The sequence below is a fragment of the Ptychodera flava genome, chromosome 11 (assembly GCF_041260155.1).
Source record: "Ptychodera flava strain L36383 chromosome 11, AS_Pfla_20210202, whole genome shotgun sequence".
Classification (NCBI taxonomy): domain Eukaryota; kingdom Metazoa; phylum Hemichordata; class Enteropneusta; family Ptychoderidae; genus Ptychodera; species Ptychodera flava.
In genome coordinates this window covers 16,328,988-16,355,938 of record NC_091938.1, presented here as the reverse complement: position 1 = coordinate 16,355,938, position 26,951 = coordinate 16,328,988, and the positions used below count along the sequence as shown (strand labels likewise).

General features: G+C 36.3%; 2 protein-coding genes across 2 annotated transcripts; one reads left to right on the top strand and one right to left on the bottom strand.

Moving 5' to 3' along the window:
• On the bottom strand, positions 1-12,968 carry LOC139143644 (DNA polymerase epsilon subunit 2-like). The gene is made up of 11 exons (XM_070714139.1): positions 12,812-12,968; positions 12,006-12,106; positions 11,518-11,671; positions 10,595-10,748; positions 9,889-10,151; positions 8,594-8,856; positions 7,174-7,288; positions 6,356-6,542; positions 5,794-5,970; positions 5,129-5,196; positions 1-4,179 (listed from the first exon to the last, which is right to left on the bottom strand). Exons 1-11 carry the CDS (start codon positions 12,874-12,876, stop codon positions 4,164-4,166), a joined length of 1,563 nt encoding a protein of 520 aa, XP_070570240.1. The 5' UTR covers positions 12,877-12,968; the 3' UTR covers positions 1-4,163.
• LOC139143646 (copper chaperone for superoxide dismutase-like) lies at positions 12,955-26,951 on the top strand. The gene is made up of 7 exons (XM_070714142.1): positions 12,955-13,201; positions 16,077-16,149; positions 16,844-16,981; positions 17,669-17,849; positions 18,663-18,723; positions 21,655-21,836; positions 25,931-26,951. Exons 1-7 carry the CDS (start codon positions 13,184-13,186, stop codon positions 26,073-26,075), a joined length of 798 nt encoding a protein of 265 aa, XP_070570243.1. The 5' UTR covers positions 12,955-13,183; the 3' UTR covers positions 26,076-26,951.

The following is a 26,951-nucleotide window of genomic DNA, read 5'->3' as shown; positions in this document are numbered from 1 at the left end:
AAAGCAGAAGACATATTTGTAAATTGTTTGTTAAGTGACAATCATATATGCATCTCTTGAAATTTTGTGGTTATAAGGTATAACAGTAGTGTAAGAATAATGAGGTATGAATAAGTTAGTAAAGCTAAGTTGACAGTAATTAAGATTACAAAATTATACACTAAGCTGGGGAAATCTGATTGAAATAAATGTTGAAAAGTAGCAAAGTCATGGTCATCTTTTGTCTAATACCTTGTGTAAGTTCATGAACTTTACATAAATCTTGCTATAGATTTGTTGCTAATGGGCAATAACTGTGTTTCAGATCATTTGAGAGCAATCTATCCATGACAAGTTTAAATTGTAATATACTTCTATTTAAAGGAGAGAAACTTCTCAAATAATTTTTTTCCCTGTAATTTGCTGTGAGAACACATGGACAGATACTCAGGACTCTATGCTGGTGCTACCTTGATAACTAACCTACAACTTGTAACGTCATTGTCTAACCTGTTCACCCCAATTTCCTGTAGACAGGTCCACACTCTCCATTGATAACAATGGGTTTGGGCCATACCATTGTAGTGAAAGACTGTAACATGTGAGGTTGTGGATACTTAATCTCTGGAATGTCAAAGTCTGCATATTGACTCAAGGATGTTTACTTAACAAATGCCTAGGGTCATCTCAAAAGTGAGAATCTAAACTATGAAATATGGTTTTTGTACCAAAGACCCCAAGTGGTAAAGATTGGTGACCGTTTTTCCTCTTGTATTGTTCTGAACAGGGGCGCTCCTCAGGGTTGTGTCTTAAGTCCCTTATTGTATTCACTTTACACATACGATTGTACAAATATGTTTGAGGGAAATGTAATGGTAAAATTTGCAGATGATACTTCAGCAGTTGGATTGATCAATAATAATGATGAGTCAAATTACAGAAAAGAAATCGTTAACGTAGTGGAATGGTGTGATACAAACGATCTTGAACTCAATGTCAGTAAAACAAAAGAAATCATTATCGACTTTAGGAAAGTCAGTCAGCCAACTATTCCCATCGTGATTCAAGGCAGTGAGGTTGAAATTGTGTCTGTTTTTAAATATCTTGGAATCCAACTCTCTAATGCTTTGTCTTGGCAGACAAATACAGAGTCTTTAATTAAGAAAGCTCAGCAACGCCTGTATTTTTTGAGACGCCTGAAGAAATTTGGCATGAGTCGTGTCATTTTGATTAACTTTTACCGCACTACAATTGAGAGTATTTTAACATATGCTATAACAGTCTGGTTTGGAAATATCACTATTGCAGAGTTTCATTCACTAGTAAAGTCGTTAGCACTGCGAGAAGATCATTGGTTCAGATTTACCTTCATTGCCATCAATTTATCGATCCAGGACCATTCGGAAAACCACATCTATCATTAATGATGAAAATCATCCAGCCCATAAATATTTTGAACTTTTACCTTCTGAGCGTCGCTATCGATGCATCAGAACAAAATCTGAACGCTTTCGCAAGAGTTTTTATCCATCAGCAGTTCGAATTTTAAATCAAATGTAATATATTAGTTTCACATTTCGTATTTTTAGTCTTTGTATTTTAACGTGTGTTTATTTTTAGTATTTTTATTCCAGTTTATGATATTTTTAATTCTTTCACTGATGCGCACGTGAAAAATCAATTTCCATTGTATTTTAATGCATATGGCAATAAATAAATTATTATTATTATTATTATTGGTTTTTTTAATGCTTTTGATGCCCAAAAGACCATAGAAATCTCTTATACTTCGAATCAGCCATCCTGCATATTTCTAACATTCATCAAAACCTCATTTCTGTTCAACAACTCATAAAACAGTCCACAATGCAGGATTGGTGTACATTCCAAAACTACATATATGAAAGACCCCTAAAATCAATTAGATAAAAAGGGGGGTTAGAAATTTCCCAAAACTATCTAACCGGCGCTCCGTTTGGCTCCATTTTCGGAATTGGAACCTTGGAACCAGTCTATGTATCGGTATCAAATATCAACGCAGTCCGTTCAGCAGTTTTTGACTTTTTGTCGTTTACGGAAATGGACGACATCAAACACCGGTTGAAACCACCTCTATATCACAACTCCCAGTTGTGATAAAAATTCCTTAAAAATACAGATTGCATATTTCATCACAATTTTAACAAATCTAAGTTGGGTTATCCCTAGGGACCTGTATACCACATAACAAAGCTGTCTGGCCACCGGTTATGAAGAAGAAGATTTTATACCAAAAACACCTTTTTTGGCGCTAATTTGCATATTTTCAACAATATCAAAAAATTAAAAAAAATAGTTTCTCAAAATCATATTTTAGCCACACAACAAATATCAAATCAGTAAGTACTGCGTTCTCAAGATATTTGAGTGGACGGACGCCTCACAAACGGACATACATACAAACATACATACAGACTGACGGTGGACGCCGGAAGGATACCCATCCCAATAGCTTCTATAGACTATATTAGTCTATAGTAGCTAATGAATGAGAGTTAATTACATTCTAATTAAAGTAAACAAGACTTGCTTAAATCAAGATTTACGTCTTAAAAAAACAGCATATCTGTCAGGTTATAAAGAATCTTGAGCTGGTTATCTTTTAATATCAGTATTTTCATCCTATTAACCAAGCACATTTTAACTTTCAAATTAACATTGTAAAGTAAGTATGTTCTGTTGAATAAGTTGAGACTGTACGTACTCAGAGAAAGCACACTGAAGAGACAAATGTTTGAAACTTAAGAAGTTCAAGGTCATCAAAAGCATTATAAGGAATCATGTAACAATTTCATTGCACTGTTTACACATGTTGCATAATTGCTATAAATAGCACATGAGGAATCTTCACAGCCCAGCTTTACCATAAAACCCTGTCACTTTGACCACTCTTTTAATTGACCACTCTATTTTTTTCCTCAAAAAGTAATTTTATTTTATCCTTACCAAGTCAACCATAAATGGAAATTAGAACTTTCTCTATCTCTATTTATTTGACCACCCTATCATGACAAACTATTATGAGCAATTTCTTTTAGATAACATACAGGGCACAATAAATGACGGTTCGGAATATATCAAAGTTGAGATTCAGGAAAGTTGCCTTTACATGTTTTAATCCTCCAAGATGTTTAAGCATTTCACTATGAACTGTCAAAAAAAGTTGAACTTTCTGATAATTCCACACTAAAATTATTTTGGCTAAATCAATTATTTAAAATCATATTAATTATTTTTTTCTGGGTGAATTGATAGGGTTTATACAGTACAAGAATTACCTACAACGTAAGTCAACTTTGACCAAAAATGACAAAAAAATTCCTTAAAAATACACATTTGCATATTTCATCACAATTTTAACAAATCTAAGTTGGGTTATCCCTAGGGACCTGTATACCAAATAACAAAGCTGTCTGACCAGCGGTTATGAAGAAGAAGATTTTTTACCAAAAACACCTTTTTTGGCATTAATTTGCCTATTTTCAACAATATCAAAAAAAAAAAAAATAGTTTCTCAAAATCATATTTTTCATTGACACAACAAATATCAAATCAGTAAGTACTGCGGTTCTCAAGATATTTGAGTGGACGGACGCCTCACAAACGGACATACATACATACATACATACAGACTGACGACGGACGCCGGACGGATACCCATCCCAATAGCTTCTATAGACTATAGTCTATAGTAGCTAAAAAACTGGCTTGTTGCATTAAAAATCTGTAGTCGATGAGAAAGCAATTTAATTTACGCGCCGAAAGAAGCAAAATATTGGTTGCAAAATGTACTTAAGAAAAATGCTTGATCTTTTATCATAGACATGATAAAAATTTTGCACCTTTTGTACTGCATGTGTGAGATTTAGATACAAGTCATCAGATATAGAACACACCGTCCAGCAAACAATGGTTGCATGTAGTGGAATCCAAAGGTTTTGAGAAGTCTTTCAATGTCCACAAGGATGTATCCAGGTGCTATAAGTGTATATGTCAAATATAAGCTCACATATTGATGATATTATCACTGATGGGAGTTCACAAAGTTATCCAGCTTTTGTGACCCAGTACAGCACATCCCAATTCAATGTTCCTATGACACGCCACTTCATCACAATCTTCAGTCGGCCGCCATTTTATGAAGATTAGTCAGTTATTTTACTAGAACAAAAACAGAAATATCAATTTCATGAAATTATGATCCATCTATATACTTTACCTATGCAATGTGGTTCAGAAATTTCTTGATATTTTGATTCAATGCAGGAAAAATTTTTAATATTAGAATAAAAGGTGCAAGCATCAATAGATATGTTGTAGAGTTTTATGGGCTTTCTCTTCCTTAATGATAAGTCATATGTGTTTTTGCGTGTGTGACAATTGAAGCCCACCCCACCCCAGTGATGGCCCTTCTTGTCTATTATTGTGTTGCTGCATTCCTAACACATGCTAAATATACCGGTATATGACATGGCTCTACATGAAGCCTGAGTTTTCTGTTTAGTTGAGCGGTCACCAGCTTATTTAGCAAACATACTACCAGAGAACATTTATGGGTATTTGGTAGTTACAAGGTCTTTCCGACTTCCAAAAATGTAGTCAGAGAAAGTGGCCAAAACGGTAGCAACCATGAAATGCATAGTAAAAGTGAGGTATGACATAACCAACTTTTTGATTTCCGATAATGAAGCACTGCCTGGTATACCGGTAGGTATCCTCAAATTTGCTGGCAAGATTGCAGATTACACCAACAATCTTTAGGAACATGGAACTGATGTAAACACATAATGATCATGGACTATGGAATATTTATTCACATGCTGGGTGAGGACTGATACTGGCCGAGGGGATTGCATTTACATTTCTGGGAAAAAGTGGAAATTACGTCAGTTTTCTCTGTCTGTTCTACATGGTAGAGAATTTAAACTTGAAAACATGTACAGTCAGTCTTGTGCTAAGTAGCTTTCTGGAATAGGATATGTGCCCTATCAAACAAAGTGAATTCACAAAAATAACAACAAAACTTCGCTTGATGAAAAGCCCCGTTTAGCTGAAGAAAACAATATTATTGACCAGCAAAGAATGGCTAACCAATGTTAGCATTTCTCACCTGTCTTCCACTTGTTTGTTGTATGGGAAGTAAACTTTGAAACTGAAGTCGCTCCGTGAAAATGACCCCTGCAAACATAACAACATCAACTTTAAGGTCAATCTCAGACAAATATGATTGAAAAGGAATACAGATATATGAGCAGAATTGACCTAATTAACAAATACCTGGAGTTTCTGCTCATTGACATATCTAAATACTGGTGGAGTTTATCTCAAACAAAATAAATTTGATGCACTGTACTTCTTACAGCTTTTACAAAAGCAGTACGAAGATGAACAGCGTAAAGATCTTCAAAATGAAAAATCCATACACATACTATGTCACGTAGGGTTCTTGCTGACCTATGACACATTCTCATATTGTTGAAACCAACAACATTCTTGGTTGCGCATGGCTTTACACGTACAAGACCTTATGTTGGTGCAGTTTTCAGCAGAACATAGTCTTGTAACACTGCATATGCGGCATCATCTGTGGATGAAGACTATACAAACTGCACAAAAACTTCACTTGCATGCCAACCTTAAAATGTTTCATATGGCTGGCACCTACTTCGTATTGCTTGATTCTATGATATAGTAAGCTGCAATGAAAAACCTTAATTCAATCCTGAGTACATTACAGACAAAGAAGGGTGGTGAACCACAAGGAATGATTCTTACCGTATTTGTACAGATGCAGTTGACACTGTCTATTGTAAATGGGTCATACTTGTCAGCAAACACTATCAAGTCTGGCAGTGGGTAGACACGCATTGCACTGTCATAGGCCCAGTATATCGGTGATACGTGGAGTGGTAACGGACAGAGATGCGCTTGAGACACAACTGTTTTCACAAACTGTAGGGGGGAAAATTTAATAAGGTTTTACACATGTGACAGCATAAGTGAGAAAAGAAGGTAGTTAGTCCCAGTTTACAGTTTACTTGATGTACTTCTCTCTGTCTGTGCCCTTGTCCAACATGACACCCAACCCCAATTTGCAACGATCATTTTGTATGAGTTATTGAATATCAGTTGAGCCAAACATTCATGTTCCCGATTTTTATGCCATTCCATGATACTGGTACAGCCTTTCAGAGGAAATAGTGGTGTGACATCTAATATAGACTGGTCAAGTTGATGAACATTTATTTACCAAAATTTCTGAACAAAGATTATTATTGACACTAAAGCTTAATCATGATTACCAAGTTAATATTTCCATACACAAATCAATACTCACATTTGCAGGTATTTCTGAACGGGATGTAGGAAACTTGACACAATTCCGACACATTTTATTGACGATGTCTTCCCTGAACACCACAATCTCTTGAGTACAGTATTGGATTCTACACGGGTTTGTTGTAAACACAGATAAGGGAATCTGCTTCTGGAATTCTTCCGTGATACAGTTTGGTATTGGAGGCCTTCAGTGAAAAGAATGGAAAAACGTGACATTAAACACTGAATAACAAAGAATAGTAACAATTTGTAAAGAAGGTAAAAAGTAATAAGATGTTTTCCATGCCATCATTAATACAGACAACTGTTCTGTAAGACATTTTGAGCTGTGATATTGATACAAAAATGTCAGTTTTCTACCAAAATCTTGATTTGAAAATTATAAAACATATAAAAATATTACAAATAATTTATAAATACAAATACAAAGATCACGTTTTATTATCTGTTGTTGCTTGAAAACAAATGTGAACAAAATGGTCAGACACTTAAAAGACAACTTTGGCAGAGGGCAATTCAGCCCTGATGAAATTACAAATCTGGTGATAATTGTGTGCATTGATGTATTTGTGTCAGCCCTGGTTCCAGGTGATTTTCTGACAATGACAGTAAGAATACACTTTTTGCTCAAAATCGTTCAAATGACGGACTAGGATGTATACACTTGAACCAAGGTACTTATTTGCCTGTTGATGTAAGGGTTTTGATTATGGCACTGGGTCCTGGCACTGCATCCTACACCATCTGGAATTATCAACAACTTAATATCCGCATCCCACAGGTACAGTACCCAGATCAGTGTATATAATAACTAACCTGGGAAAAATACAGCCTGGGCCAGGATCTTGCAAACCCGGAACAAAGATGAAATAACTCTTTTCAACGATGGTTGGAAACTCCAAGATCAAGTCTGCTAACTCATGCAAAGACTCTGAAAGACAGAAAAGATATTTCAAGTTACAAAAAATGATGCGAATCCTTTTGTCATTTTATCTCCATGGTGTCATGGAAAATACACATATTCAGGGCATTTATCCCATATCTTGCCAAGTTCATGTATCACAATCAGGTCAAGCTAGTTACAAGCAGTGTCCAATGTGTTGCATTTTAACAAAAAAAAAAAATAATTGAAAGCCCCTGAATATCTAGATCCTGTTTATGACACATTACGATTCTCATTCTAATATGATTCTCAGTGACCAAAGGTGAAACTATGTGTAGATTTGGTTCAATACTATTTTACTGACTCAGCAAATGGTGACCTGATACCATCCAACAGGATTAGGGTTACGAATGTCAAACATAAAGTCTTAATGACGAACCATCATGAGCTGGAGTTAATACCAATATGATTTGAGTGATATGTCCAGAAATACTACATCAAATTCGATGAAACATGGTATAGATGTTGATCTCACAGTGCTGTAATACAATTTAGTGACACTTAGCAGTGTCATTTCATTTTATTGCTAATTTGCATACATAATAAATTTTTGTTTTTAGGGTGAATGCCCAGATGTACAATTTGTAACCAAAATAAGAACATGTGCATTATACAGATAACAACTATCCTACAAAACTTGCAAGCAACATCGTATCTTTAACCCTTTGAGCACCAAAGTCAATTTTCGTTGCCTTTATTAAATATACTCCAGTAAATTTTTTTACAGATTCTTGCCAAAATTTTGATAAAAAGCCTTCGCCAATGAAATATGTCCATTTGGTCCAAAATTATAATAAAAGATTAGAGAAAAGTTCATAAAAAATTGTGAAATGTTGCACTAAAATTTTGGTGGTAAAAAATTACAGCACTTAAAGGGCTGAACGGTATATTATATTTCTTCATTCTTTCACAGCAAGGGGTTACAGTCCGAAAATGCAAGGGTGGCTTTTGTGAATGTATGCCAAATTTTCCATACTCTTGCAGATAAAATTCTATTTCTCCTTCTTCATCCAATGTGGAATACATATTTCTCCTTCATCATCCAATGTGGAATACATATGAATTTAAATGAAATTACTTGAATTTTTAATTAGCTAAGAGATGTCACGGGCTGAAAACAGACACTGAATAAAATTTAGCATGTAGAAAAAACAGAGGATCAGAAACAAGATTCCTGGTTTTGATACAATACAAACAAAAAAGAGCCAAAATATGTTTACTAGTAAATGAATTTGTTCTTTCTCTTTTCTTGAATTGATTAATAATGACGAGTGCAAACATCTATTTGTTCACCTTCTAGTCTCTTCACATGATGACTACCATGAGGTGTTGACGTAAAATTTCCGCAGAAGACAAACGCCACTGGTGGCACATCCATGAAACCCGTGAACAGCGTGTGAAGTTTATTCCTGATGGACAGCTGGTTTAACCAAACGTCCGACAGGAACACAAACATGGCATCTTCGTTGTTTTCCTCCACTGTCTTGAGTTGAATGGATGCTTTCAGAGAAGTCGCTGATTCTCCTCCAAAGAAATTCATATTTCCAAAATACGCCCTGAAACATGAATGCAATTGTAAGTTTTACTGGAACGCCATAGGTTGCTGCAAGTCTGTAGGCATACAAATATCAAAACAGAGTAAATTGAAGGAATTAACTTCAGCAGACTGTTGTACTGGTGGGAGGCTGTTGCATAGGTTGTGGGATGAACACAATGGCCCACAGACATGTGAACCTTGCAGGGTGTGGGTTGCTGTCTAGGCATGACAGTAACTGGTGCCGGGAAAAGCCAAGCAGTGCGGGCTAGTCTACATAGAACTGTCATTTTATGGTAATATGAATAAATACATCTGTTGGCGCATATTAAATATCTTTTCTAAATTTCAGCCCATTGTGACTTGTTGTGAAACCACTGATAGTGTGAGTTGAGTATTAAGCAGTCTGGAACAAGATTACATTTTTGCTATGGCAAGACTGGTAGGCAAGTGGATACAGAAAAACCCTGCAAGTTCGATTCAGAATCCCAAAAATTCATTGCTTTTTCTGATCATTGGTTTGGCATCACTGAAGAGTATTGCCTGAAACAAAGGGTGATTAGGCTGAAAGATCTGTTGTGTGAGAGAGCCCTACACATGCATTGCAAAGGGCGCCCTCAAGCAATAGCTTTTCAAGTCTGGGCAGAAAGGGTGAGAGTATTGAAAATACACAGGGTCCAGTGCAAGAAAATTATCTGATTAAGGTATCTCAGTAGTGTACCAAAAGGTCAAATGCTGACAACCTAGATTGAATCCATCAGCCAGAAAGTTTAAATATGTTTCCTCCAGGTACCAGATACTAATTGCATTTACGCTATGAAGAGTAGTTACAATATGTTCTTACATAATATGTACCCACATCATGGCGTTTCCTGTATGCTAAAGAAATGTAAGATGTGAGCACATTTTATCACATATTTTCTGAAGAAAATCCTTATACAGACATACACATATGACCACAATACACACAAATGCTAACGTACTCTCTCTCTCTCTCTCTCTCTCTCTCTCTCTCTCTCTCTCTCTCTCTCTCTCTCTCATTGGCACACAATACCTTGTTGTATCAGCTGGTTCTGGTGGCGGAAAACCAAACGCATTGACGTGGAAGACTTGATCATCGTACCAACCCTCAGCCAGCACGAAACAATTCTCGGTGAACAAGCCAGTGTGGAAGTTAGCCTGTGATAAATTCAGCTCCACAGCACCAGTCGGATCTTCCAAGTAGTATTTGCCTTCCTTCAGTTGAGTCAACATTCCCAGCACGATGATATCACCGAGTTTGGTTGTACTGCCCAGTAAATACTCAACTGGCTTCAACTGAGATTAAGAAAAATTGGCAAACAACATCAAATATCTTGCAAATAACTATCTTGAACTTAATTTTTTGCAATACATCACGGTCCCTCCACAATGGAGGGACCGTGAATACATGCAGTAAAAGGTAATCTTTAAAATTCAGTTACTCTGGTAACATTCCAAAAGGATACTTAAGTCTATATGTATATAGAAATTATAGTTTTAAACTTTGCCCATACCTTTATGTACCATGAATAAACTGTTGTTTTCTTCCACCATTTGATCACAAACTGAATACTATTTGATTATGAAACAAAACAAGATTATTTCCCGCCTAATTTAGAGTAAAAGTATTCATTGATAATGAAAGCTACATCTGTACAGATTCTAATCATAGATTGGATGGACATTGTGCAATCAATGAAATTCTCAATTACGATTGGGTAAAAAATGGAAACACACACCTTGAACTTTTTGCTCTGTGCCTCTGAGGCACCCGGTACAACAGGCGTGAAGAGATTGTGCCGTGATGTCCTCTGATACAGAATGGAGTACCTCTCCTTGAAGAGCAAAGCTTTGCTGTCAGCATTGCCATGGAGACAAGGTGGTGATGTGTCACTGAACAGGAAAAAAACAACAAATGGATGACCTCTTCAAATATGAAGTTTGGAACAGCCATTACTGTTATATTTGACATGGAAAAGGCATCTGTGGCAGTGTTGTAACTTCAGTCAGAGCTTTATTCCTACTTAGAGTGTTGTATTTGACCTTACAAATGACCTCTGGTCATGTGATGTCTTGTGATCAGAGTCAAAGGTCATCAATCAAATGACCAAGTGACACGGAAAGGTGTAAATTATACCCAACACTTTTGGGTTTGTTATCAACTCTTTACACAAGCAATGTGACTGCTTATCTCCTCTAATCTACAAAAGTTATCTTATCATCTGCAAAATATTAATATGATAATTATATCAAAATTGCAAGATCACTAATGGGGCAAAACTTGAAATACTCTGAAACGATACCTTTACATACTGTAAATTTATGCATTAATTAATTAATTCTGGCAAAAATGTTACATAGAAATAGTAGCTGCTCAGTTTCCGTTATCCTTTTAAGTCCATGTGATCAGAGTCAAAGGTCATCTATCAAATGACCCAGTGACACAGAAAGGTACAAATTCCTTTTATTGTCTCACATATGAAAATGGTGACATAGTATTCAAGTAGTCTGCTTCTTATGTACATTGTCTATTACCTTCAAAAATATGGCATTTTATCAGGTACCTGAAAACGAAAGCCCTTCATTTCATGGCAGTCACATTTTACACTGAATTCAATCATTATTTAGATCAATATTTCACTGAAACACAAATGTTACTTACACGATGAACTTCTTTCTCTGTTGGCTGTATGTATATCTTGGAACATCAAAGGCACTGATTACATTCAATATCTGACTACTGTTTTCGTCGCTGTCTGCGTTACATTCTTGAACTGCAGATTCCAGGATTTGCTGATCTATCATAGACGACGTCACTGAAAAGAAAAATATCCCATTCATTACAGAGATTAAACAAACAAAAGTAAAAATCATATGTGATTTATTTCAATGATGAAAAATTCTACATCTAGTAGCAGTTCCTCTGAGATGGGAAGGCACCCAAAGGAGGGACTTTTGACAAAAAGGTATATCCTATAAATCTTTTCAATATTATCAGTGTTTGTTATATAAAAGCTATTGCAATTTTGAAAATTGGGAAGAAAATGGAATGTTCATTTTTATGTTGGCAGGATGATCAAGTCTTTATTTTTGTCTCACATTTCATGTGGAGATTGGTTACACTTTCCTCAGAAAACTTTGCATACTCACAGTCTTGGTTTTGTACACTTTCTATGATCCTATCCAACCAGTCTTCTCTTTCAACTTCGTTGACCGGTGTCAAAGCTTCCACTAAAAATTTACTGGCATCACTGCAATGTCATGGAACAACAAACATCAGATATAAAAAGCAAACGAATGACTGGGTCAAGCTGGGGAAGTGTTTCTGATTGAGAATTCATGATTCAATGGAAAGTGGACAATATCAATACAAGTGTACTACCACAGTCCCTCCATGGAGGGATTGAGTGTAACAATAACATACAAGTATTGCATGTAACTGCTTTGAAACAAGAGTTTTATATGTAAAATTCCAAAGTTGAAGCAGTGAATGTGTGACAGTTCTAGCAGTTGATTCCTGACCTTAGTTTGGTGTGATCCACAGCCCTACCACTTTCTCGGTTCTGTTAGAACGTATAAACCAGCTGTGGCTGTCTTATGAATTTCTGTCTCCTGTTTCTGTGACTTTACGATGCTGACTTTTGACTTCGACGACTTTCGCCCCGGTGAAAAGTAGTAAAATTTTAAGCCAAAATCAGCACGTAAAAGACAGGAGACCCGTCAGAAATGTGAGGTCATGAAACCGAAAGGCTGCGAAAGTAAATTGTAGATCGTGTAGGGCTTCAGATGTACCATACCGCTATATACTGTACCACCATTTGTGAATATGTTCTCTGCAACATCAGGACACTTCTGGGGACGATATCTTCCAAGTTCTACTACTAGGGAATCTGAAAGACGCCATCCACCTAGTTTTGATCGCCGAAACAAAACATTGCAATCTGAAATCCTCTTACCTCTTCAGTGAAAGCCCATGCATTCGAAAGCTTGAAGTGATCGTCGATTTTAACTTGGCAGCCATGTTTATAAGTTGTTTTTATTTCCCGCCAGATGTGTTGAACAATAACCCTTGACCGTAAATAAAACACGTGATCAGTCACCTGACCATAGAAGATACTGGAAACCAGCAGGGACGAGAACATGAGGCGTGAGTGCAGCGTTATTATATTTTGCTGACACATAGCCCAAGCAGCGAGATCTAAAATCGAATAACAACGGAGCAAGCATTCCCACAGCTTACCTACAGAGCGTCACAATCGTTTTCGTAAACTTATGTAACACAATTTCAGGAGGGAAACCGGTGTTGTTGTCCCCGGAGAATCGATAACATGGCGACCGCAACGAAGGTAAGTCCATGCCCTGGGAACTTCGATACCAAGTTGTAGGTGCACGTGATGGTAGACTGGGTCACTTTGCATGAGCGTTGGTCACTTGTTGCCCATGATCACGATGATAGGATGAGCTCTCTACTACCTCCATGGGATTAGGTATTATCCATGCGTAGATTTGCGCTGACTTATTTTGGTGGACCTGATTTCGCAATCAAAACGAAATCCGCCACCCGTCGGTGTCAGTGTTCAAGTACTGCGTATACTTTTGCGTCCGATGTCAACCACGGTCACTCGTGGAGTGACCGTGCCAGGAAACAAACCAGTTTCTGACCAAGCAATGCCACTATGATCAACCATTCACACATTTATTCAAAAATCAAAGCCAAGTTCGTTTTCATTTCCAATGAAAATGAAAGTGAAAACGGAAATGAGCCATATTAATTTATGAACGAAAATTGCAAAGGAAACGAAAGTCTACGAAAGCAACATTCATTTTCGCGACGTAACTGAAAGCTAGAATGACAATGAAAATGAATTGATGTACAATTTTGAAATCAGAGGGAGAAAAGCACTATGAAATCAAATTCAAAACTAAAAATAAGTTTGTAATTTAGACAAACAGTTAAGTTTTATAAAAAGCAAGTTTTTTTAAAAATCAAATCAGAGGGTAAAAATCGCAGTGACATGGAATATTCATTTTGATATGTAAATTGCAAGTCTTATTATTGTTATAGCCTTCTGGCAATCGACAAAGAATGACAATTGTGCCATAAAAATCAGAAAGTTCTCTAAATGTTGTTGGACAGTTTTACATATTATATGTACTGGTTTACGGCTGATGCAGAGAAATTTCCTGAAATTCCTTACTGACTCAAATAGTTCAGAAATATTGGGAGTTTGGAAGGTACACAAAGAGCTGTGCCAGATATCATGGGCCGGTTTCTATTTTGCAAGTCATGGTGAGAATGAAAACTATCTTGATGAGAGTAATATTACCACATGGGTCAGACTGTGAACACTGCATACTGCACGTAGTTGTATTTTTACTTGCACTTTACACGATTTGGGTCAATTGTGAATGTGAACAACTTAATTTCTTACAAATATCTAACAATTGTTCTCACTTGTGTCTGAATCGAAATCATAACTGAAGATTGACAATTAGCGATCACTGTTCAATATACTTATATGATGAAACACTTTTCAGAGTTATCAAAATAGCCGCACAGTAGTTTTTGTTTTGACTCGAAAACAGAAATAAACAGAAATATATTACTGGTATATATAGTATGACTCCATTACAATGTTGTGAATGTATTTACATACATGTAGATGTACACAAGATACCCTATACAAACTCAAACAATGAAAATGACAAAAATAGAACAGACATGAATGAACTGATCATTGCAGTATCACACAAAAGCACTTGTTGTATCACTGTGTATCATGTTAAAAGGGAATATCCATATCAAAAACCACATGACTAATGAAAGTGTCACTGTATGGGACTACCGTCATTCCCAAAATTTAGAAAGATACAATATTGCCGCCTTTGCTGTAGCACTACTGTGATCCATTACAAAACCAATGCAAGAAACCTCAATATACCAGCATAAGCTAAAATTACCCTGCCTTCCCCCCCCCCTTTCATTTATTGTAATGATTTTTGGTAGTCACTACACTTTGACCTTCTTACTCCATTTTGCTGAAATGTCTTCAGACATGTGCACGTCAGCAGAGATTTCACTGTTTTCATATACCTGTAGAAAATAGTAGTATCTGATGGTCTCTGACCTTTGATCCATTAATTTGATAATTTATCAATCTGTGCAGCACTGTGTACTTCATGATCAAGTCACTTATAATATTATGTTGTTTTCACCCTGTGTAACCTTCATGAAATGAACTATTCACTGTAAACTTGTTTGTATCCAAATACTAGATTTACACTGTGATTAAAATAATTTTGGACTGTTTTGTTTAAGTGCAGGGAGCTATGTAATCTCTTATACAAAATTTATGAACACCAACAAGGCGTGAAATTTGATGGGTCTTAAGTTGTACAACCAGAATTAACTGTACTCACAGAGTTAAAGATTCGGGTCCAATAAATAGGGCAAACAGTACCAAAACCAGTCTAATATACACTGAACTTGGGTTTTTTGCTGAGTCATGCAGGCAGTTTCTTTGCCTTTCACTGTGATATTAAGATGTGATATTGCAATGATAGAATTACTGTGATATTGCTATGATTATCAGCCTGGTTAGAAATTAAAATCTGTTGATATAAAATCAATACTATGACAAAGTGCAGCTTCAAGCAATCTCATGGCAAAAAATTATGCTGACTATACCACGAAAAATTAAAATGCTCAATAACAAAACATTCCCTAAATCTTTACGTTGCATATACTACAAAGAGAACTAAGCGACATTATCTCTTCTTCTTTGTCAGTTGCAGCAAAGAAAATATCTCAGTGATTGGTCAACAGTTCTGGAATTTGTAATTTTGATTTTCACACTATTAAGTTCATGTGCAGGCTTATTTCAAAATGTAAATCACATCTTCAATTAATGATATACGGTTCATATACCGGTATTGGTAGATTGGACGCCACGTGAAACATGAATAATTATGCAGTTTTTCTATGGACAAAAATGCACACGTGATATACTTACCGAGTCCATAAGCTGTTGTAGTGATAGGGTATACAGGTAAAATATTTTTCAAAGCAAGGTAAACAACTGCACATCACAATAAAAAATCATCGAAAGCTTTCAAAAGCTCTATATCTATAATTAGGTCTCAGTTTCAATAATGAAGAACTCGTATTGTAATGTTGTTTCGAAATCTCAAATTAACCAGATATTTTTGTTTTTTCCACAGATGGAACTGGCGGTGGAAATGACATGTCAGCGATGTGTTCAGGACATCCAGAAAAAATTAGACGGTATCCAAGGTAACGTGAATGCTACATGTACAATGTAGATGACTTTATAGTACTTTGTACCAATGCTGTTTCGGTAGATTTCTTTATCATATATATTAGAAGTTAACTTATTCTTATTTACTTTGTTATGTACTCACAACTCAATAGTGTGTATGATCACACACATGTGCCATCCCCAAACCTCAACAGACTGTTATATTATCAACACAGGCATGAGAAATGTATCAAAATGTCATTTAACAATGCAACAAAGGTCAAAGTTCAGTGTCTTGTTACGAAAACTAGGTCAGGTCACTTTCAATAAAGACACATGTCCTTTGAATTCTGACAATGCCTGTTTCTGCTGTAATTTAGGAATATTACTTTTTTCAGGTAATCACATCATGTAGTCAGATAGCAACTTTTAAGAGTCAAAACCCATCTACCTCAAATCTACCGTAAAGGTATAAAGTTCTTTAATTGTTTGACGTCGAACTTTTCAGCATCACCCTATTTCAAAATGAAGATTTTTGAACATAAAGGTTTCATTCATCATTTGGTATAATTTATATCAGCTTTGTCAAGCAAATATGAATTAGGAAATAAGTAGACATGATATTTTCTGCGTTTACATGCTATGGAGGATAACAAATTTTTGAAGTATCTTATCAAGCTAAGTAAGTGACTATAAGTAATATCATTTAAAATACATTTTCTGTCACAGAGATCAAAACTTTGGATATCAACTTGGGAAATGAACAGGTTGTCATAGAAACCACCCTGCCTTCATCACAAGTCATCGACATACTTGAAAGCACAGGAAGGAGAGCGACATTACAAGGTCATGGGTCAGCCATCTCAGGTAAAGTACTGAGGTCAGAGGTCATGGTGAAGAGTGAGAGTGTGTTAAAATTTACTTCAGATAAACTCCATTGACAATAGAAGTTTTGCTGCCATCGTCTATGCATGTTCACCTTTACCTCCCTTTTTCGTTCCCGGGGAAAAAACTAGATTGAAAGATCCATTGTTCGAGGGCGCTCTTTATGCTTCCCCCGCAAAGAAAGCGCCCTCAAACAATGGATTACTTTCAGTCTAGGAAAAAAATGTGCTCCCAGAGGATACCTTGTAGTGTCAAGGTGGATAATACCTAAACTTTCACTATCTCTGTGCTCTGATCAGAGTGTGATTGCGTTTCCCTCACTGTCAGAATATATTACAATATTTACCATTGTCAATGAAGTCTTACTGTTTTTATCAAAAAATTCATTTTAACCAAGTAGAGACAGTCTGATTAATTAGAGCTTATATGTACATTAACAAAAACTAAACAGTATCTTTACATTTAGTTACTTGGTACTGTTTCCTGATATGAATAATAATACCATAATATTGAAATTTTGTCAGACCACTTTGGTTTTTTGTAAGCATACAATTATAAAATATACTTGAGAAATCTTTTTTAAAATTCAAATCGCCATGTAATGTAAGATCTGGACCAAATCTCTCATAAGAATCTGAATGATTAATTTTTTACTCAACTACTGTACAGGTCAGTCTCATCTAGGGGCTGCTGTATCCATGTTAGAAGTTGGACCAGTGAAAGGTGTGGTTCGGTATCTGCAGTCAGACCGCAATACTTGTATCATAGAGGGCACTCTTGATGGACTGAAACCAGGCAAATATGGCATTGCGATTCATGAACTGGGAGATTTATCAGATGGGTGTAACAGGTAAAATAGTTCTCTGATGTTGAAACTTGGATGACAAGGCTGTTAGAATCTTGGAAGTTTTATAGGAATGTTATAGTTTGTTGGAGGTCAGGATACAAAATAAAAACACACAAAAGTCTTCAACTTCATCATTCTAGGGGCAAGGTTTTATTGCACTGACATTGGGTAGGCAAGTTGTAATAGTGGTACCTGAACAGAAAAACATGTCATGCACAAATCATTAGTATTCATACTTGCAGGATCTTGCCAGCTGTTAAAAGACAATTATTCAGTAAAGAAAACTGAACCTTATTGCTTCGTGATGGCTGGCTTGCAGTGAAGCCTGGACCGACCATGGTCATGGGAAATACACGTCTAAGGTCATACAGGCTGAACAAAATGCCTATTTAGTATGATGGAAAGCTAAGACATTACAGTACCAAACAAAGTTTTTGATTAACATGGATAAATGAGTCTTTGAGATCAATTGGAACCACTATATCTTGTAAAGTTACTCAACAGACTAATCAGAAACAGGGAAAGATAAAAGAGAAACTTTTTAGATTGGAAATATCTGAATATTTATGTTCTAATTATGTACTAATTTACATCAAAATATCTTAGAAAATTACCTTGGTACTAAAAATCTGTCCTTTCCACCCAGTGACTATTTCTAGATAACTAACTGATATACCAATCTGCCAGAATTTGATGGTGCCAGGAGTATGATGATGTCAAAATATGTAAGTTATTTCTACACAATACACCATGTGCAGCATGGTTCTATTTGTTCAGATGACACTTGTCATTTCTTTATTTCTCCTCCGTCTTCAGTTGTGGAGACCGTTTCAATCCCTACAACCAACCACACGGTGGACCAGCAGACGAACGAAGGGTGAGTTACAAAATTGATCATGTCTGTATGAGGAAAATTTGGTGAGAAGATTGCAATATTCATGCAAAATTTCCTTTCATCACTTATAGGTATACTGTCATCTGTTCAAATTTTGCCACAGTTACCATGGAAAGAGAAAATCTAACAATCGCAGATTTCAAGCGGAAGGCCGCTTTTTAAAAACAGCGCCCTCATATGGCCATTTTGAATACCAGGGAATGCCCCTTTGACCATATATTGGCATAATTAGATGACAGGTGACTGTATACCTTTATGCACTAATAGTACCGGTAATACAGAAACCAGTACAGTTTTTTTAAGCATGGGCGTGCATCTTTTTTGGAATCGATGTATCAGCACATGCATTGGATCTCATTTTCAACATTACTCATTGCTTTCCTCCCCTTTCTTCCAAGGAGTTAAAGGGCCTATGACATGCCCATAACAACCAAACGTAAAATCACTCTTTGGGTCTTGAAGTTAGCTCACGTCACTGTCTTGCATTGCGTATCGCCCCCCTTGTCCACATAAAACGCAAGTAAAAGTTACGGGTGGGCGTGTACCCCTTGCCCAACTTCTTCGACTTTTTTCTGCTTTTCGAAGTTGAGCCGACGACTTATCTTAATACGGGCAAACAGTCTTTCACACCTTCGCAATCTCATGTCCGTAAGGGTGTGTGGCTAGGGCTTCCCTTACTCAGAACGTACACCCAGCGCGTAACGCACCAGAGAACATTGTAAGCTTAGTGTTTAGTTTGCTATAATGACATGGTCTTTTCAGGAGCTCGAGATCACCAACGGTAACATGTCGCGTACGGTCAATCGCCTCGCCGATCGAGTATAAAATAAAATGACTTGTCAGGCTATGTGATTAGGTATACTATGCTTTCGTGCCAATTATGGCAAATAAACATTACAAGAAGGGTGACAGTTGATGTCACATTCTCATGTATCGGGAAACAATTGTGCGGCAGGAAGCTTCCCATCTCTCTCTCTACACAATCGTGAACGGTGAAGATGGCGATTCAAAATGGCGACCCGACAATGTGGCTACAAGCTTTCTTTGTTTTACTTCATCAGAACATGTACAAAATAGGCCTAGCACATAACTTTTGTAGGATTCGTTTGCTCTTGAAATGCACGGGAACATGGGTCGATTGCATCATTTGTCTCGTGCTCCAAGGAAATGAAAGTTCTGTCAAAGGTCTACGTCCAACACAGCTACACTCAGAGTGATAGTTTTCGGCAGAGTGATAGTTTTTGGAAAGGTTAGTGAATTTCGCCCAAAGCCGTTTCATAAATGACGAGCACTACGAATTCTTATTACCATACCTTTTGAATTTTGTTTTGTTTATCCTCAAACTGTTAACACAACGGACGTGGTATTTAGGGCGTCAAGTTACAAAATTGTTGACCCGTGTTGAGTGCGTAGTAATCGGACTGCTATCGCAGTATTCGGAGGTTGAATTTGGAAAGTGATTAGGGGATAAATGTTGATAATTTGAAACTTGAAAACCGCAATTTTCATTTTCGATGTTTAAAAAACTGAATGTAAATATTTCGTGATAATTAGTTACGTTTAATAGACGACATAACCATATTTCGACGTGTTTGGCGCTTACCTACCGGACATATGGGCTGTCTCTGTGTGTTGCTTTCGGCACCTTTTATCGTGTGGTCTGCCTAACTTCGCCAAATTTGTATAGCCCGAAATAGCTTCTACTAAACAAACTATCCAAAACGGGACGGCAGTATCACTTCACTTAATATGAGGTCACTCAACTTGTAAAACACTATCATTACGGAGCGAAGTGAGTCGGACGAACAGCATGTGATTGAATGTCCGAAAACTGAGGTCATCTGAAAACTGTCACACATACTCATGGAGGTAGGAAGAGATTACTGTACTGCAGCTACAACATGCAATGCATTGAATCGAAACACTCAGGCGCGGGATTGATCCACTTTTTATAAAATAAATTCAACCGTGAAAAGTTCAAACTGAGACTGATACTGTTTATTCCATACAACGAAATGAAACGTAGTCTCATCGTACTTTCAAATCTGTCCCGAGCTACTCGCGCTTTGTTCTTCAGAGTCAGAATCTGACTCTGATTTGGAACCACTCGTCCCGGATGCCTGGAGTTGCCTATGCGCCTTCAAGCTAATTCCCCTCGAAATCACTTTCTGAATTCTGGTCAACACTGTCCTCGCTGGAAGCAACTTGATAAGTCCCTGCAGCTGGACCGCCGGTGTGGCTTCCTTGCCAGTGTTTACTGGGCGTCTGTGAGCACTGTTTATATAGCTGACATTGTTTGTAGTCTAATTTATGCAAGGACCGCTAAGTACACTTTCGTGACAATAGCGTGGTCAAAATGACGTCAATTGTACATGTTGGTCAATATGCAAATACCGCTGCCTGGCTCGGGTGCGAAGAGGCCCCCTGATCACCAGGCATGAAAAAGGAGTCAAATTTCGCCCTTCGCGCACATCTTTCTGAACTGACACTATATGCAATCCATAGACAGGTCCCCTGGCTAGGTTTTTGAAGGGAAAAAATAAAAACTTTGGAAATCATGTCATAGGCCCTTTAAAGTTCACTTGAAAATCTACCCTGGTTGAAACATACAAATCTTGTAAATGATGAACATATGGTTCAAACTTTCTTCCACAAGTTTCATTTGGTTTGAAACATTTTCAGTTCAGTGCTCATATTAGTGTACACAAGGATGCTTATTTTTGCAATATCAAAATTAGTGACAATAATAATGTAGTCAGCTCTGTTCAGAATTAATATCCATAATTATTTTAGCCTCTTGAACTTAGAAGACATTTGAAACAAAATTCATTTTGGCCAAAAGAGGATAAATTTGCCTTCATTTATGTTTCATTTTTTTTAATAATTTCACGTTTTTATATTTGCCATTTTCAGCATGTAGGTGATATGGGAAACATAGAGGCGGATGAGACGGGCCGTGCTAAATTCCGATTGGAGGACAGGCTGATCAAAGTGTGGGATATCATTGGTCGGTCAGTTGTCGTCCACGCAAACGCTGATGACCTTGGCCGAGGAAACAATCCACAGTCTAAAATTGATGGCAACTCTGGCTCGGGGTAGGTGAACTTTAACCTTTGAAGATGAATTTGACCCTGTGTATTTTTAGCAAACATCAGAAGAATGACAGAGATACAAGAAATTTCTCTTAATTTTAATATATTTTTCCAATTTCATGGTTTTCTTTTGTTTATGACAATAACATGTTTCCTCTGGCCTTTTGAATTCAAATAATTTTCATAAACTGTTTTTCCATGATCATTTTGTGTACAAAAATAGACTTAGTTTCTTTTTTCAGTAACTAGGCTTAGTCTTACCGATGGAAGCTTTGATTTTATGATTAGAGGGTAAAGTTTGGTGATTTATTTTCACTTTAATTGTTTTTCATGTCAACTGCAAGTTCTTGTTCTACCCCAAAGCATGTTGAAACACCAACTATAAACTTGTCAACTTGGCATCCACATGAGTAAAATGCACCACCATTGTTTACATTTGAATAGGTCTTAACCAGAATGCACTTTCCAACAATACAATGCATTTTACATGCGTACAGACAGAGTTTACAAGCTGAATACTGTATATAATCTCAACACGCTTTGAAGTGTAGAACATAAGACTGCAGTTGACATTAAAAAACAAAATAGTGAAAAAATTATTAGAAGTTAAAGTTACAAGCTCTTAAACATTTATTTTATGGAGATTACAGTGCCTCATACTTCCATTTTTTGCAGAGTTTGTTCACCTCTCAAAAAACTCACTTTCATTGACATTTACAGTTAATCAAACCATAGAACTAGGCTATATGATCAAACCTTGCTATGAATTTATATGAGACAATCACAAATCATTGGTTTAAGGAAACGACGTGAATATAAAACATATAAAACCCAATTCATCCAATAAAAGTTATTGGTTCACTTTAAATAGCGCCTTTCACATTTTCATACTGTCTGCAACAGCAAAGAATCTCAGTCATTAAAAGCCCCAATATCTGCGAATGTGTAATAAACCGGTCTCAAAATATCCCCCATTTTCCAAGAGTTTTCTTTGAATAAGATCCATGTAAGACCGAAAAAGTGTGTAAGTATCATAAGTGTTGAAAGTGGCACATAAATTCAAACATTTTAACATCATAATAGACTTCCTGCCATTTTCAAAAACTAATCATGTGACAGAGAAAACAAAATGTGAGCCATTGTGTGTTGGGTATTCAAATAAATGGCATAATGTTTGTTTCTTTTATGATCATGATGTGTATGTTTTGTACTTTTCCATGCATGGGGGCGCCATTTATGAGTGCGGCACCCATTTTAACCTGTTAAAACGCATAGGCATGGTCCAATCAGCAAGCAATAATACTTCTACATATGTCCTTCATGTAGCACATTTAAACAAACCTACTTTGGTTTGAAAATAAAATCTTGAAAATAATGCATACAATTCACAGCTATTGGGGCTTTAAATGAAGCAGCCAACAAGTCTAGACTCAAATCCCATAGGGGGCGCCATACCAGCCAGAAGTAGTAACTCCCCTGACATTGCACTTCATTATTTTCAGAAAAAAACCAAATTTACACAGAAAATGAAATCTTGTAGCAGATATATCAACAATCAGCTAACCATGTATTTCTCATAGTATGAAAGGGCGCCCTCATGCTGTACAGGTCATACATTACCAAATGGACTATATCTGAACCTACACTGTTCCAGAAGTTATTTCTTGACATTTCTCCTGTGCATGTACCTTGATCTAGATTCAACAAAAACCAGGAAAAATTCATTAGCTGTAGAGCAAGGAAAGGAGTAATTTACGATCATCAACAATAGTTATATTTATGATCTAAGTCACAAAAATCGAGCAAAATGAATAAAAACTGTTGAAATTATGAGTTTCCAGCCAGTGTACAGAAGTGATAAATGTAGATGTACCATTATCATGCAAACATTATCTGAATAACAATTTCAATTTTATTTTGCAATCTGTCTTCAATGTTTTCATTTATAGCTTCGACAAGCTATCTATTTGCCAAGATTGCTGTTTTTCATTAAATTTTATTTTCTCCGCAAACAGGAATTATTACACCTTCTGTGATCTCCTCACCTCCCTTCTCTGCTTGCCTGTCAATGACAACATGCTGTATATTTGCAAAATCTTTGGATCTACCTCTTCAGAAAGTTGTAATAGCAGAAAATCTTGGAAAACAATATCATGATTCCACATTCAGCTATACATCCTTAGAAACCCTTTCCAATCCTTAGAATTTACTACCAACACAGCAAATTAGTTCAAACCATCAAAGAATACACTGGGAAGTAAAACTCAGCATTATTTATTGTTCATTAAAGAGAGTACTTTTGCAGCGTTCTTGAATATCATTAAAATGTCACCTACCATGACAGCTGTGGTTAATTCTGTCTCAAAAGTAGCCAGTAAAAAATCTATGTTCATACATTCATGAAAGCACTCCTCTGGGTTCTCTATCCTGAATGTCAAATTCACTGATAGAAACCATTTTAAAGTTTATAACCAAGCCTGAAAGGTCTTGGACTCCCAATAAAAGACATCGATAGTGTTTGAGATTAAACACTGCCTTCATCTTGACCGTGCCATTTACTGTAATATTTTACTATATCTATAAAAACTATTTTCCCAGATTAAATTCATACATTAGAACGGTAGGTGCTCCTGTAACATTTGAACAGAAAACAGAAAATGGTAACATTTCTTGATGTCTTCATAGGAAGATTTGGCAATTAAAGCCCCACTAGCTGCAACTCTTGAAATTTGTTGACCTCAAAATATCTTCCTATTCTCTCCTGGTTTTCTCTGAATTCTACCCCCTGAATAGATACGGGCTTTTAATGCATTCCTTTGTGAAACATTTGACAGGTAAATTCAAATTTTATCGGTCATTTTGATTTCCCGCCATTTTTAAAAATCTCATAATATCACAAAGAAAATAGAACATATAATGCCACAGTTGAAAACATTCACCCCTATGCATTACATTTGACTACTCTGTGCAGTTTATGTGAAAATTTCAATGCAGCATGCACATCAGTATCCATGTTTCTGCTTTCCGCATGGGACTGTTATTTAATGATTTTGCAAACATTTAACCGCATTGTAATCTTTATCTTGTTCAAAATTGTATATACAGTCCCAGCAGGTAGTTAATAATAAGTGTATACACACACCTAAATTAGTACATTCTCCCAGACTTATTTTAGCTAAAAATCATAAAAATAATAAAAGATACAGCTAGTGGGGCTTTAAGTCTACATTTGTAGTTTCTCGTTGATCGAGTTGATATAAGGTAAAGAACACGCATGAATTACTGCTAGTAAAAGTGGCCTGCAGGTCTATTGCAACCAGATACCAAGCAACTACTAGTATTTGATTATACTGTCCCATCAGTTCATGTGAAAATTTTGATGTCAGCCATAAACCTTCATTTGAAGTTTGTCAGCGAAATAAGGTCAGAGTACAATTAGTGAAATATTCCTTTGCAGTGAGTTCCTTTCTATATTTGAAGAGGATCTAAACCCTAAAACACAGTCAGACAGCGAGATGCATACCTGTGGTAAAATAACCTTTGACCTGGCAAACAGGAAATCAGAAGATTCTGACAAGAGAGAGAAGTAACATGCATGCCATAGGGGTCAAAGGTCATGGCCTTCTTGATAAAGAAACAGATAAGAAAGATGAATTGAAATTAGTTTATTGACCTGATCAATTTTCATAATCCCGTGGATCTGTCTGGCTCACATTTCTCCCGGGGAAAAAATTCCAGAAATGTCAACAATGTAGAGGAAGAGTCGGGATCTCATCCGTCATCTTTTGCGTAGCAGACTGCTTTTATTGAGTTGGCTGTAAAGTTGATCCGCTAATAAAACAAGGCAAATGCTTACATGTACATGTATCAAGGATGTTAGTTGTACACTGATTGTGACATGTTAAGTTATCAGCCATTGAATCTGATGTCTGGCAAAAATATGCAAAGCTGCAAACAGACCACTAGTATCCCACAATGCATTTGTCATATGCATGTGGATTTGCACACACACTAAAAGAAACCCATTCTTTAAATATCCAAATAACTTTCAAATACTGATTTATTATCCCCTTTCTCTCTCTTTTTATGGCTTTCAGAATTGCCTGTGGAATCATTGCAAGGTCGTCCGGTCTCTTTCAAAACCCGAAGAAATTCTGCAGCTGTGACGGTGTCACCATTTGGGAGGAAAGAGACAGACCTTTGGCAGGTCCCGGACGATCACAGCCTCATGCTTCGCTGTGAAAAGTTGAACTCAGCGGGCATATAAAAGACAAGTATAGAGTTTTATATATTGGCAATAAACACTGACAGCTGAAGAAGATTTTTAGGGAGTGGAAAATCAAAAGGTTTCTGTAAATAGCTTTCAAATGATCTGTTATATTCAGTAATTTTCAACTAGCAAAATCCCTGAATGAAATTCCAGCCAGAAATTTCAACTGTTTGTTACGTTTACAGTAATTTTGCATATTGCACAGACAAAGGGATTTGGGTGTGGTCAGACAAGGCAAATCATTATTGGTGTTCTGCTCATTTTGAAGAAATAATGTTAACATTTATGTGTCGAACTGTATATTGTTGAAATTGCATGTAACAAAAAAATGCAGAAATCTGCTATTTAATTTAATACTCTCTGAGGCTTTTCAAACATTACATGTACATTTCCTGGACCTGATTTGGGCAAAATTTCATTGCTGCCTGCCAATTCACCAAAGATGTATATTAGCACTTTGATAGAGTAGCAATTTTACGGCAGACCGTCTGCTGGTAATTTTATAGTCTGAACTAGCACTGAACTCTATCATATCAATATTTTTTAGAATATTTGTCATTTTGTCTTCTTTCACAGAAAGTAAAACTTATAAAAGAATGATGTTCATTCAAAATATTTGTGCGCACAATCCCTGTCTCTGATCTAATCATATGCTGTGATAGTTACAAAGTTTTGAAAACTTTAATTAAACTCTGTTTATCGTTACATTATACAAAGAGTATACCTGAGAGCTGCTTTTGCTGGGTTTTTTTTTCAGATGCCTTCAAAAACTGTGAGTTATTTCTATCTTATGATGTTATTCCAATTTGTGAATTAAAAACAAACCATTCATTAAACCTTGAATTCAA

What these genes read in the sequence shown, in the direction of transcription:
- LOC139143644 (XM_070714139.1), bottom strand. Translation starts at nt 12,876, where the DNA reads ATGGCTGCCAAGTTAAAATCGACGATCACTTCAAGCTTTCGAATGCAT. An exon ending in CAGAGAAAGAAGTTCATCGT is followed by an intron (nt 10,749 to 11,517) that starts GTAAGTAACATT and finishes TTTCCTGTTCAG; the next exon opens with TGACACATCACCACCTTGTC. An exon ending in GTTCAGAAATACCTGCAAAT is followed by an intron (nt 5,971 to 6,355) that starts GTGAGTATTGAT and finishes TCCCCCCTACAG; the next exon opens with TTTGTGAAAACAGTTGTGTC.
- LOC139143646 (XM_070714142.1), top strand. An exon ending in TCATGGGTCAGCCATCTCAG is followed by an intron (nt 16,982 to 17,668) that starts GTAAAGTACTGA and finishes ACTACTGTACAG; the next exon opens with GTCAGTCTCATCTAGGGGCT. An exon ending in GATGGCAACTCTGGCTCGGG is followed by an intron (nt 21,837 to 25,930) that starts GTAGGTGAACTT and finishes TATGGCTTTCAG; the next exon opens with AATTGCCTGTGGAATCATTG.